The sequence below is a fragment of the Equus przewalskii genome, chromosome 20 (assembly GCF_037783145.1).
Source record: "Equus przewalskii isolate Varuska chromosome 20, EquPr2, whole genome shotgun sequence".
In the NCBI taxonomy this organism is placed as follows: domain Eukaryota; kingdom Metazoa; phylum Chordata; class Mammalia; order Perissodactyla; family Equidae; genus Equus; species Equus przewalskii.
The window spans coordinates 32070181-32084441 of NC_091850.1; the positions used below are offsets into that span (position 1 = coordinate 32070181).

Sequence of the window (14261 nt, forward strand, 5' to 3'; positions counted from 1 at the left end):
TTTCATTTCTGAACTGCCACCTTCCTTCAGAAAGTCTTAATATATTCTACTTCATATTTCAATATGCAGACCACAGATTTAAACCCCTAAAGGACATATAAAACTAAATGAATAGGGGTATTATTTACAAAAGGAACATTTGTGACAGAGAGCAGAGTTCAGAGGCATCTTCGAATACCATGACGGAATACACAAAGACAGGAGCCAGCTTACCTGACACGATAAAGTCACTTCATGACTCTGCAGTATTATTTTCATAAAAGAAATTAATTTGAGGGCAAAGAGACTTTAGTACAAGCTCGAGTAGTCCATATTTTATTTTCACTGAAATCTATGGGAATTTTTCAAATCCAAAAGGTGATAATAAAGTTGATTGCATGCTAAGGGGATTTCTTTAACTGTATTTAATAATGCTCCACGCAGTGATGTCAACCTTTGTAGACTGTGTAGCATCAGGCACTCCCAATACAGATTCATAAATTACAACCCTATGCTACTGTACTAATGTATACATGCACTATGAAACACAAAACAATCCAAAATGAGATAAAATCTATGCAAATTCTAATACTCTCCTCCCACACTGCAAGGGACCATTTGGCTCTCCCCCCACCCCCGGTGTGCTCACCCCACTTTGAGACCACCGCGCCATGAGACTGTAGAACACGATATTTGCTTTTCTTTGCAAATCACATGAATTGTTTACCTCCTTGAGAACTGCAAACTGCCTGGATGAAAACACAGCACAGAACCAGGTAGCGAGTTGGAACAGGCCCCGGAAAATGTGCCACGGGAATAAGCTGAATTCAAACTTCAGCAGCTTTTTGGGCAATTTATTTGGGCCAAATAATTATTCTTATCTTATTTTCCCCTGACTCATTTAAATAATCACTTCATCTCCTTAAGTATGAAACCAAACAAAAACCACCCCAAATTTAAATCTCACTTTCTTAGACCAGTGATAATTGCAGGCTTATCTTTCTCATCGTGCTCTGGCAACCCTACATACTGCATTCAGTTTCACGCCACCTCTTATATAAGGACTGTGTCAGCTGAAGTGTGGCTTAAGGAACATTTAAGTGATTTGGGACCTACCTGGGGAAATCGAGGACTCCAAGGGGAAAGAGAGGGTAGTTCACTGTTTGGGACAGTGTGGAGAGAAAAATGTACAACTCAGAGAACCGTGGAGCAGTGTGTGTTGCTGCCTGCTTCGGGTTGGTGGCGGTAATAACATAGCTTCTGCCTCAACAGCACCGGTCAATATACCAGGAACTGGTGTCTGCAAAGGCGATGAGAACCAGGATGTGCAAGCAAGCCTGTGCTCATGAAGGAGCCAGAGCGGGCTCAAAGATCTGTGCTTCCAACTCTCCCACGAGCACCACCACCATCTTGGCCTTGCTCCCCTGTGCCAAACTACAGAGAGGAGGGAGCCAGTTAGGGGCCTAAAACCTCCCCTTAACTCAAAGCCCTGTGCCGATGGGCCTCATCCAGCCCCAGGCCAGGAGACTCTTGGGAGCCCGGCCGCTTTGCATCATGCCATGGAAATTGCCACACTGCCAATAAAGGATGTGTTTGAACCTGTTGCTTCCAACAGCAGTCGCCCTCTCCCAAAGGTTTGCTTTCCAAAATCTGGGTGAGCAACAGGATCCCCCTGGAAGCTTCTGAAAATAGACTCCAGGGCCCCACCCCACTCAGAACTGCCAAATGAGGCTTTCCAGTGTGGGACCTGGAGATCTGAGGATCAGCCTAAACCTCGCCCTTCCCAGCCCCTTATTTTAGACCTAAGTAAGTGTGTGGAGCTACCTGTGTACATTTACATGTCTGCAACACACAGTTCTTCCCCTTACATGTTTGTGGAGTGCCATGAATGCTGCTCTTCGTGTGTTCACCTTTTCTTTCCTGCCTCTTTCTTTTCCCTGTAGCTGCCTTGAGCTATACCGTAACTTGTCTGGGGAACAAGTCTGCTATCAGTGGAGCTCAGCGGTCTTCTTTCTCACCACGGATTTCTAGCTTATAAAATGCAAAGTTTGGACCAGCTAATCCCCCAGGTTCCTTGTAGCTCTGATATCTCATAGTTCTATTTGCCAGAACTCGCATCTTTGAGACTTGCCGTTCCCTGCTCTTATCCCTGTTGCCGTTTTGGCTAGTCTTTTCACTTACATTCCACTTACTACTTCACCAACTCCCTTGGGATGTTTCATCCTTTGTTGCTGTTGTTGATTTGTTAGAAATCAAGTCCTAAATTCCCTTCCTAGCTGCTTATAGCTTTTGAACCTTAACCAAACAAAAAACATAACACAGCCATTCATTTGTTAATGAGGTACCACGAATGTCCTATTTGAAGGGAACGGACACTGTGTTCTCCTGATGTTATCCTTAGAAAAATGATTTCTATATCATTGATATTCGTACCCCAAATGGAAATTCCCAGAACGGAGAGGCATATAGACTTTCTAGTTTTTGGACACAAACAATAAGCACCTACTATGTGCCATGCCCATTTTGAATTCATGGTGTGTTGGGGAAGACAGGCAGGTCAGTGGAAGATAAGCAGACCTTATAATGAGGGGTATGCAACAGGGGCATTAGGGAATGAGACAGGGTACATTCACCATCCACTTGTCTGCCCTTTTGTCCAACCATCCATCCATTCCATAATACATATTGAGAGCCAACAGTGAGCACCTGGGATACACGAATGAGCAAACCGGACATGGGCCCTGCCCCCGTGGATCCTCTACTAATAGAAGAGGATGACATTAAGCAAACTGTCACATGAATAAATGTATCATTATAATCTGTGTCAAGGGTCATGAAGGAAAATACAGAGTATATTTACACGATGGGGGTCCAGGCATGAAAAATGTGCGTATCTGGGAAGACTTCCTGGAAGTGGTGAATCTGGAAGTTAGGTAGGAAGAGGAAGCCCAAGGAGAAGGGAAGACCGTTCCTGACCTAGGGGAGCGAGGACGTCTCTAAGCAGTGGCTGCCATGGCCCCTTGCAGCCCTTCAGAGGGACCCTGAAGCTTAGCAGCAGAGCCCACTGGAGCTCATCCGAGCAGCCTGTCTTAACATTAACACCCTCGCCTTGAGGCTTTAGGGAAAGAACATTCACTCCGCTTACAAGCAGCTCAGGGAGCCCTGTGCCAGGGCCTCTCTGTATTAACAGTTTCGCTCTGTGAAGATCTGATTCTGAGTCAGACACTGGGATCTTCCTGTTTTAATACTAATCACAAGTTTACGCACTCGGTGCCAATTGTTCTGTGCGTTACACTCTAAGTTCAATTCACCAGACAAATCTAGCTCAGGCCCCAAACAGGAGACAGTTTCTTATCCAGGGCAGCTTGACTCAACCAGTAATGGTCCTTTGAGATTCTATAATACAAGTTCTCAACACCCAGACACCTTGGAAACATTTAGAGCGGACACTTTATCAATTATTCAATCCAAACAAAACACAAGAGATTCTTCCTTTCTTTCCACATAGGGATTAATATCTACCCCCGAGGATGCTGACTCTTCCAGAAGACTGAGATTCAGATTGTCACACCTCCTGACTATTCCACCAACAAACAAAGACTCAAACACCAACGTCAGACTTACAGAATCCTAAGACCCAGCTTGGTCCTCCTTCCCTTTTGAGAGATGAGGTCCTTTATTCCTCCTGAAACGCTAATCACCCAAAAGTTCTCCAAGATTTTCCCAAACTGGTGATTCCAAAAATGTTAGAACTGATTCTCCTGATGCCAAAAGAAGCCGGATACAGGTCTGCTGATTGACGTACTAAACAATTCTTCCTAGCTGGGCTTCGATAACTGCAGATTTGGCAAAGGCGATCATTACTTCCGCTTTTGTTTTTGTTGTTGTTGTTGTTAAAAATATAAAAAGGGAGACAGGATCCCAATCACTTACGAGCCATCACCCATTTCACACCCCGTTTTACTAAAAGTCTTCTTCCTCTCTTCACTTTATAGAGTCACTCTCTCAGAGGGCCAGAACATGGACTTTTTTTCCCTGAAAAACCTCATTTTTAAAAGGATGAACTGTAATTATCTACACTTGAGAAAGGACATACACTTTTTTGAATAGCCAATAATACACGGGCCACTCATTTTATTGGAAGAGCCTAAAGTTCTCAAATGTTAGCCTGAGTCCAAAACACCTGGAAGGCAGGCTTATTAAAAAACAGATGGTTGGAGGCCACTCTCAGAGTTTCTGATTCAGCAGGTCTGGGGTGGGACCCAAGGATCTGAATCTCTAACAAGTTTCCAGGTGATGCTGATGCTGTTGGTCTGGAGACCACACTTTGTGAACTACTGCTCTACACCCAGCTTTATAATCAAGAAACGTATCTTGAGTACATATTGAATACAAGGCACTTCATTGGATACTGGGAGCCCACAGAGGTACACCTGACTTCGAAAGTTTATAGACTTTGTTTTCTTTCTTTCCCCAAAGAGATGAGAAGCAACAAATAAATAGGAAACAGCAGATGCTGAACACCACGGGAGCAGTGATTAGCAGATGTGGGAGAGTGAGAGGATGGCAGATGCTTCAAGCAGAGAGTGTCAGAGATAACTTCGAACTTCATCCAGTCTTTGAGAGGACGGCAGTGCTTAGATAACCTGAGGGGAGGGCATGGGTGATGCCTTAAAGCAAAGCGTCTCAATTCCTTCCAGCACGGACATTCCTTTCCATGGGGATCTGGGCACGCGGCAGGGGGATTGCGGCTCACGTCCGCAGGCTTAAGCGCTCAGCTGCAGCTGTGCCACCCCAGCAGGGTTCCAAGGGCACAAAACTCGCAACTGAGTAGAGTCTCTCTCAACTGGCCACGAGGACCAGAAGAAAACTGCTCTTTCTTATTCTCCAGTCAGCGGCAAGGCCAGATCTCGCAGCGCTGCCATGCTCCAGAGTGCTGCCATCCTAAGCGGTGGAAGAGGCAGGCTCAATCCCTCCGAAGAGCATGGAGAGGGGCCCAGGCAGGGTAGGTGTTGGGCGCAAGAGGAGTGAAGCGCAAGAGGCAGAGGCTGGGGGACCCACGCTTGTGCCTCAAGGACATAGGGGACCAGGAGGGCTCCCAGGGAAGGATCAGAAGTGGTCAAGGAATGACAGGACATCACAGGAGAATCCCTCTTCTCTTCAACCCCCAATTATATCCCAGGCATTGTACTGTCCTGGGGACAGAGAGATGCTTAAGGCATCATGGTCTTTGCCCTTGAAATGTTTGTCTAATGAGGAAGACAGACCAGTAACAAGATAAATTAGGAAAATGAGATGGTAAGCGCTATAGTAGAAATCTATTCACAGTGTATGCAAGTGCAGAGCACAGACCAAAGAACTCACTGGGGGAGTGGGGGGGGGGGGAGTCGGGTCTGGGAAAGGCTTACTTATGCAGAGAGTGACATTTGAGCTGGTTGACAAGGATAGTGTCAGGGAAAGAAGGTCTTCCTGGTAGAAAGAAGAGCAGATGCAAAGGCACAAAGTGGTGGACGGCTCTAGAGCACCTGGGGAATGTGGAGCTCACAATGCAAGGAGAGGGTGTGTGTGTGTGTGGCTCCCGGGAGCATATACAGGAGAAAAGGCAGGCTGGAGCTAATGATGTCATCAGGATTTTAACTTCACCGTGACTGAGAGCCACTGAATAATTTTAACCCGTTAAGTGACACGGCCAGATTCTCATTTAAAAATTGTCATTGCAGAGCAGAAGACAAAGTGGAGAAGACAGACCTGAGAAAGAATGGCCAATCAGGTGGACCAGGACCACAGCCGCTAGGAGGGAGAGGCTAGACTGAGATCTTCCTGAGACCAAACTGGCAGTCTTTAACATTGGATATGGTGGTGGGCGGTGGACAGAGAGCCCTGCTGCTGAAGCAGACCCCACTGAGATGGATGACAACTATGCAACTGACTGTGGAACTTCACTGTCCTACTCCCGTTCTCTTTTTTCCTGCCTCTCCTCCTCCAAGTTGATATTCACCATATGGTTTTATCCTAAGCATGGCTGGAGCTTTTTTGAAGGGAAAAAAATCTCAATGCTCTTTGCTGCAGCCGTGAGAAATAAGTCAGAAGGCTGCTCATGGCGGAGCCTTAGCATTTGTGTTACATTTGCTTGGAGCACGCCACGACTTACAGGTGCAAAGAGAGTCAGTGTCTGAGTGGGATTCAGCTGCAGGTTTAATCATTATCGTTGGTGAAACAAAAGCCTTTGTAACTTAGTTGATTAGAACAGTACCAGGTTTCTTTCATTTAAGCAGTTCATTAGTGTTTAAAATTACAAAACAGGGGCTGGCCCAGTGGCACAGTGGTTAAGTTCACGTGTTCTGCTTTGGTGGCCCGGGGTTCACTGGTTCGGATCCCGGGTGCAGACAAGGCACTGCTTGTCAAGCCATGCCGTGGCAGGCGTCCCACATATAAAGTAGAGGAAGATGGGCATGGATGTTAGCTCAGGGTCAATCTTCCTCAGCAAAAAGAGAAGGATTGGCAGCAGATGTTAGCTCAGGGCTAATCTTCCTCAACAAAAAAAAATAATAATAAAATAAAATTACAAAACAGAGTTTTGGATTGTAAACATAGACCTAAAAAATATTTTTTCCCTCAGTAGTTCAGCACCTTTATAAGGCAGAGTGGGGCAGACCCTGGGCAGACTGTGAAATCCGGAAACTATCTTGTGGCCGCCCACCTCCTGGCCCTGCAGGATCTGTCCCAGGGCTGGTGCTCCTGGTTGAAGCCAGAGCTCGAGAGAATGGCTAACAAAGGATGGCCGTTCAGGCGGCAAGCCGGGAAGACCCCAGGTGTCCCCTCCTCTGTGAGTGCTCCGTGAGGGGGGTGGAGCGGAGGGTGAAGACGGGCGAGGCCGTGTCCGGGGCTCGGAGAAAGCAGAACTGTCAAAGCAGATCAGTTCTGGTTTCTCCGCCAATGACAATGGGTTTGGGATCTGTGTTTGACAGCCAGGGGTGACATGAAGGAGAAACCCGGGAATCCAGCCCCGCAACATGCACTTTGGAGAATTATTGCTCAGAGTCATTTGTTTCTCCTTAAAGGTAACCTAAAGCTTCCCAAATAAAGTGTGTTATGACAGAATGCATTGAAATTCCTTTGGAAAAACTACAATAATCAGCATATAACACAGTATGTGATTAACTGGTAAGCTTTTTTTTTTTAAAGATAACATTATTGGTGATGATGGAAACTGGCCACTGCTAGAAGTGTAAATTAGCATAAATAATCTCTCTGGAGAAAATCTTTGACTAAGCAATTCTGCTACAAGCTACTTAAGCAAATAAGAAAATAAAAATGTGCACAGAGCTACACGGGCAAAAATGTTCTGTACAGAATTCTTTGTAATTTTGAAAATAATTACATATACATGTGATTGATGTAAATAGAATTTATGGTAGAAAATTGGTGAAATAAATTATGACATTTCCATGTTATGGAATATTAGCCATTATAAATCATGTTTCAGAAGGCCTTTTAGTGACATGGGGAAATGTTCATGAATATATCGTTGAGACTATAGCAAGTTTCATGAGCAAATACAAGATCAATTAAAAATACATATGTGCTTAAGAAAAAATCAAAAAGAAACTTCTTGCAAAATGTTACAAAGATGGCTATTTTTGAACAGTATGATGGCATTTATATTATCTTTTGTGTTTTAGGAAGGGTCAAACATTCATATAGTGAAAACATTACTTTTGTAATCAAATACTCATTTCACTTATGTAATAATTCAAATAATTTTAATTATAATACATATATAAAAATTATAAATTTATAAAAATAAATTTAAATTATAATTTAAATAAAATACATAATATATAACATATTTAATATATGTACTGGCCCATTTATTTGAGCTGAATTTATTGTAAAAAATTCCTAGACAATTAAATAATTCCTTGGAGTTTTTTTGCAAGAGAATGAGTTGTGAAATTTTGAGAGATGTCTATAACGGTGACCTCTCCACAAACACTATCATGCTCCATAAATGGCTTTGGGCTTTATCAGAAGGAGAGTGGAGGGGCTGCAGAGCACTGGAAACCAGATGGGCTGCCCCAGGGCACAGCTGCCGAGCAGAGGGGTCCTGTTCAGCAGGGGCGCGCTCTCCACACTGTGGGCAGATGAGGGGAGGAAGGCTGTGGGTTGGAGAGCTGCTAGGGAAGGATGTCTGGTTAGAAGAGATGAGCGTATCGGAGTCACGAGAGAGTTGAGAGGACCACTGGTGGGACTACCACATACTCCAATCGCCTCCTTGTGCAGCGGATAACAAGGAGCAGAGGGGGACTGCTGTGTCAACATAGAGCCCAGAGAGTCCCTGGACTGGCGAGGTCACAGGGAGGAAGGGCAGATGGGCTCATGAAAGATCTTGGCCTTGAAGGATGGGTAAACAGCAGCAGGAGAAGGTCGCGAGGAGGAGATGCTCAATGCTCAGACCCGTGCAAGGCTTATTCAAGGAGAAAGTCCCTGGAGACCAATGGGCCAGAATGTGGATCTCACCCCAAAAACTGCTGAGCTGTGGTCGGCTGTGGGCCAGAGTAACTATAATTTTTATGATGGATAAATTTAGTTAGATTTTGTTTTCATTTTTCATTAGTTTTCAATGACTCCTTGCTCTGTCGCTTGTTTTCAATTTATTTAGTTATTTTTATTACTCAACCCCAGATGCTCTGGCTAAATTCTAGGGATTCACTGGGAACCCAAACCAGCCATCACACAACCTCACCTCACGGAGTTCAGAGTTGGATGGGAGAAACAGATCCTAATCAAATGGTCACAAATTCAAATGTGACAAGCAGCTCACAGGAGAGTCACATGGTCACAGTATGAAAGCTGAGAGATTTAATACAGAGGGGGGATATTCAGTAAAGCTTCTCTGAGGAAGTAAAACTATGGGATCCAAACGATGAACAGGAGTCAACAGGGCAAAGATGACTCTAGAGAGAGAGAACAGCATTTGCAAAGTTCCTGTGGCACAAAGACGGGGGCTATTATGAGGGACGGCAGGAGGGGCTGTGTGGTGGCTGCTTAGGAGTGATGCTGAGCTTGGCGCGAGTTGAGGTCTGAGAAGTAGGCAGGGTCGGTCAGGGAGGCAGTGTAGACCAGGAAAATTAATTTGGTCTCTACTCGCACTAAAAGTAAAGAAAGCCACTGAATGGTGTCATGATACAAAGAGAATGGAAGAATCTCACAGCTGTTTCGAAACTGTTCACGTCAATCCCATTCATTCAGCTCTGCTGTACCTGCTTTACTGCGGGTCTTCTCAGAAAGCTCTCCTTTGAGGGGAAAGCAGCTGGAAAAATGTGGGAAATCAACGATGAGCCTGTACAACACCGGTGACGAATCTCAGAAAGGCTGCTCTTCAAGATGTTTTCCTTCCTTCACTGGAAAGCTGTCCTAATACACTGATTTTGTTGGGGCAAAACTCTGTACTCACATCTTCCAAAAAACTGTCTTAATAAATATAAGAGCCTATGATGTGAGTGATGCTCCCTTAGATGTGGCAACTTTGTGCAGTCCACAACCTGCACAACCACACTCAGCAGCCCTGAATCTCCAGTGATCAAAAAGAAAGGGGAAAAGCAACTTTTTTTCCTAAATTGAAATAGCATATTGTGTGAATGTAACAAGAGAGGCACTTTTTGTCTCCTGAGGCTAAATTATAAGCAAAACTAATTTTCCAATGCTTATCCATGCTGCCTACGTTCAGTGCTGGCAGGAAGGAGTAAGAGGTTCCAAATGGCAAAAAGAGGGCGCCCTCCCCGTGGCTGGTGGGATGAGTAACAAGAGCTAACAAGGGTTAACATAACTCTCAAAACGACACATCTGTCAGATCTGGGGTACAAAGAGGAGACCACAGAGCCACGATGCAAACAGAGTTAGCCAGAAGCCTCCTGCCTCTGTGTTCCAGGCAGTGTGCGAGAGCAGAGCATGAGGACGTGACGTGACAGGCTGTGTAAGGAAAAGCTAGGAGCCATGTGAGAGCCCTGGTTTGATTAAAATTGTAAGACATCTCTATTCACCTTTGCCTCAACAGGCGGTTTACTTTTTTGGGTGAGGAAGATTGTTGCTGAGCTAACATCTGTTGCCAACCTTCCTCTTTTTGCTTGAGGAAGATTGTCCCTGAGCTAACATCTGTGCCAGTCTTCCTCTATTTTGTATGTGGGATGCTGCCACAACATACCTTGCTGAGTGGCGTGTAGGTCCGCGCCTGGGATCCGAACTCACAAACTCTGGCCTGCAGAAGGGGAGCGCACAAACCTAAGAACTACGCCACTGGGCCAGCCCTGGTTTTGTGTTATTTTAACATTTCCCTTTCAACCAGAAATCTCTCCATCTAAGTTTAAATTCACAAACAATAGTTTTCAAACGCTATATCAAGAAGTAGCAATAAAATCCTTAAATATATTATTAAGCATCCTAGAAATTGATACACCCACTTAATATCCATTTGCTTTCTTATCCTGTTTCCAGTTTCAATGTATTTTCTTAAATGAAAAGATTTTTTTGCAGATTTTTCAGGAAGATTCTGAAGAAAAACTTAAAAGAATGCCCTGTGGTCCTCTCCCATCCTGGTTTCTGTCATCCTATGTCAAGCTTTTCTCTCTGATCCTGGCACCCACGTCTTCAGGAAAATATCACTCCAGCAGAGCAGCTTGGGAAACCAGAGGCTCACTTACTGCTCCCTGGATGGAAGACGAGCTGGTCCCTTCGTCCTCTTCCCCGTCTGGCTCCTGGTCTTCGTTGTCGGTCCAAGAGGACACGTCCTCTACAGAGCTGGTCAGATCAGGCAAACTCTTAGATGTTAACCTCAGCAGGTCCTCTGCAGAGCTTTCCTATGGGGACACAATTAAAGGCCCACGAATTACCCCATGGCACCAAGCAGTTCTGGGTCAAGGTCAAGGAAAACCCAGCAGAGTCACCTGTGGGTGGTCGTGGTGCTCCCAACCCAAAGACTATATGGAATGTGTGTTCTGAATTTCCAAGTTTGCAAGCTTACCCCAAACGTCAGGGGTGTGGACTCAGTTTAAACCCAAACTAATTTTTCTTCCCCTGAAGAATCTGTGTTTCTCAGATGAATGTTTCTGCGGGCAGTCCGAGCTCCCTGAACTTAATGATCCTTTGAAACTCTCCCTCTTGCTTTCAGGATACAGTTTAAGCCAGCTCATTGGCAGGCCAGCATCTTAGAGATTTGGCCTCTGCCCAGCTCTCCAAACTCCTTTCTGTCCATTTTCTCCTCCAGCCCACCTTCCATTCAAGCCATACTGACTTTCACATGCCAGGCTCTCCCTTACCCTATTGCCTTTTCCACCAGCAGCTCCGTCTGCCTAGACCAACCTTCCTCTTCTGACTAAGGCCTCTTTGGGCAAAGCTTGAGCATCCTCTCCTTCTCCAAGCCTTCCTGGATCCCCTCAGGAGGCATTCCAGGTGCCCCTCCTTTCTTCTCTAACATCCTTCACTGTTTCTTTTATCACCTCACAGTGTATATCTAACTATACTTGTCTATCTCCCCTGCTTATCTGAGAGTTCCCCAAACTTAACACCATTTCTCCTCATGGCTGTGTCCCCAGGCCTAGGACAGAGCTCAAATATCCATTTTATCCTCCTCTCCCCCAGTGCTCATCTCACAAGCATCTGTTCATTAGAAAGAGATTAGACTGATTATTGAATCATAGCACCAAAGTGGAGACCGATAACGTCTTTTCAATGAAAGCAGCCCTTGAACAAATTTTAAAGGTCAACAAAAATACCTGGAATTAGCATCCATTAAGATGAGACGGTAGAGGGGGCTTCATCAACACTGCCCTTCCTTCCTACGCACAGATAAGGTCAGAGTGCGTTGTGGGATACAGGCGAGATCATTGAGGCCACAAGACTACCTCAAATGATAATGTGGCACACACAGGAGCCGAGAGCTCTCCAGGGAAATGCCACAGCACATCACACCAGGGGCCAGGGCCGCAGGGCTGATCTGAGGCCAGAAAAAGGAGAAATGTGTCCTCTCCTCATTCTCCACCACCACCCCCCCACCAGCCATTTCTACAAGGAAGGAAACGTGGAAAATTTTGATCAGCATATTCCTTGGAGGTTGAAAGAAAAGAGAACAATAAAAAATACCCATCTTAAACGATGGATGTGACAAACGATTAGTGAGCTGGCACCTGGTGACAGTGAAACTTGTTACTAGTTTCATGCAGGCTCTACCGTCAAGGTACCTGAAGCTCATTCGTTTTAGATCCGTGATTGTGCAGAGTATACTGTTAGACCTCGCCTAAGGGAAGCAAAGAGAGCCATCAAGGAAAAATGGAGTTCGGTCCTCCTCTATGATGTCAACTCTGCTAGACCATTAACAGAAAAGAGTTAAAAAAAAAAAAAAAAAAAAGATGAAGGTCCCAACTGGTGAGTAAATTTCACAACAGCCACAGGATAGAATGCTCCACGGTCATGAAAAATGATGCTGCAGAAAGGTACTTCTTGATGTGGAAAGATTCTTACAGTGTGTTACTTAGTGAAGAAGCAGGTTAAAAGTACATGTAATAACCATATTAATAATGGGTGTGATAATAGATATGTGATAATGTAATAATCATGTAATCAATGTAATGGATGTAATAATAGTATGTGATAACCATAAAGGCTGGTCCACGTGCTTGGGACCAGCTACACTGTGCAGAGCCCTTTTTATCTCATGTCATCTCATCTTCCTAACATCCCAGGAAGTAGTTACTGATTCTATGGTACGGGTGAGAAAACTGAGCTTTAGAGAGATGTAGTGACCTGCTTAAGATGCACAGCTTTTCAAGGGCTGTGCTGGCACTTCAGTCCAGGGGGGTCTGCCTCCAGGCACACTCTGCCTCCTTGTGCTTGACTCCATTTAAAAGAAAACACGTGTGTGCATACTGCACACGCATACATGTCTTCCTGTCTGGAAGGACACACCAGTTAATGGATAGTACTATTGGTGGTATTATGAAAATTTTACCTTTTTTCTTCTCTATATTTTTTCTGGGTTTTCTACATTAGATATAATAAATGCTTATTACTTGTTAATAAAAACCAAGAATGAAAAAACAAAAAAAACGGAGAGCACAAGAGAAATCCATATTGCTATGCATGTACTTCTGGGAAGATCAAAACAAACTCGGATATTCTGAGTTGATTCATGCCACGAGAACTTTCTAAGCCCCTAAGTATCCATAAACACCACATTTGTGTGGAAACACGAGACACTCTCTCCAGAAGAAAGCAGCTGCTGTATTTCCAAAACAATGCCATCAAGTTTTATGACAAGGTGACTATTATCTGCAATAATGATAATTTATATTTTTATTATCCCTTATATTCACCAAGCCAAAAGCTCTTTTTTTCTTCTCCCTCTCTTCAAATATAAAGATAGAAACAAAGCCCGTGGATTACTTGCTCTTGTGGGATAAAGAAGAGGAACGGATGCCAAGAGGGGCCCAAAGATTGACTCTTCTGTTCTCTCCTCCGTGATGAGCACCTTGGATGGTGTTGAGGAAGTTTAGGAACAAACAGCAGGCAGCTGCTGTAGCAGTGTGTTGCCTGGCTGTAAACAGAGCATATAAAGAAGGGACGGTGTCCCTCGTATGAGATCTGGGTCAGCTCTGGGGCCACAGCTCTGTACCGATGGCCCAGAGCCAGTGGATCAAGAATTAGAATGGAGCCTCAGTCCTCGGCTCTGGACCGCTGCTCAGGGCTACAAAGACCCCAGCAGGTGTCCCTCAAGTCAAAGCCTCTGGCAGGAATATGTCACCTTTTTCTAGTACCATTGGCTCTGGTGTCCTTTAGATCCTATTTGACCAAGGGGCAGCTTGGTGCACAGGAAGAAGCATGAACTATGAAGTCCGACAGACCCAGCATGAAACCACCCACTGCTCGCATGACCTTTGGGAAAATTAATTAACCATTAAGATTTTAATTTCATCCTTTAAATGAAAAAAAAAAAAAGAATATGTGTCTCATGGGATTTATTTTAAGAATTAAATAAGATAATAGGTAAGAAGCACCCGGCGCCCAGTGGGCATCTGATACACGTTAGTGTCCTCTCTTCCTTTAAGTAGGCAAGTGAGATCATAGGTTGGGCATCAAGATCTGTTTTCAAAATCCCATGTATGCCTCTTAATTATTAGCTTTAACCATGAGTGTCCCTTTTTTGTTTTTATTTTATGTTTTCTCTGTTTGTGGATAACAGCTTGACATAGAAGAGATTTCCCTTCCCCCTTTTCCAAACTAGCAGGAGA

The 14261-nt window shown here is 44.6% G+C and overlaps 1 protein-coding gene across 35 annotated transcripts in view; it reads right to left on the bottom strand.

Annotated features, from left to right (window-relative positions):
* Positions 1-14261, bottom strand: part of PDZD2 (PDZ domain containing 2) — a 345614-nt gene that overhangs the window by 62625 nt on the left and 268728 nt on the right. For 27 of the 35 annotated variants that reach the window (XM_070587089.1, XM_070587087.1, XM_070587096.1 and 24 more), the window contains one exon: positions 10680-10835. The exons of the other annotated variants lie outside the window; for them this stretch is intronic. In XM_070587089.1, the coding sequence (XP_070443190.1) occupies positions 10680-10835 (156 nt within the window). The remainder of the gene's footprint in view (positions 1-10679; positions 10836-14261) is intronic. 35 annotated transcript variants of the gene reach the window in all.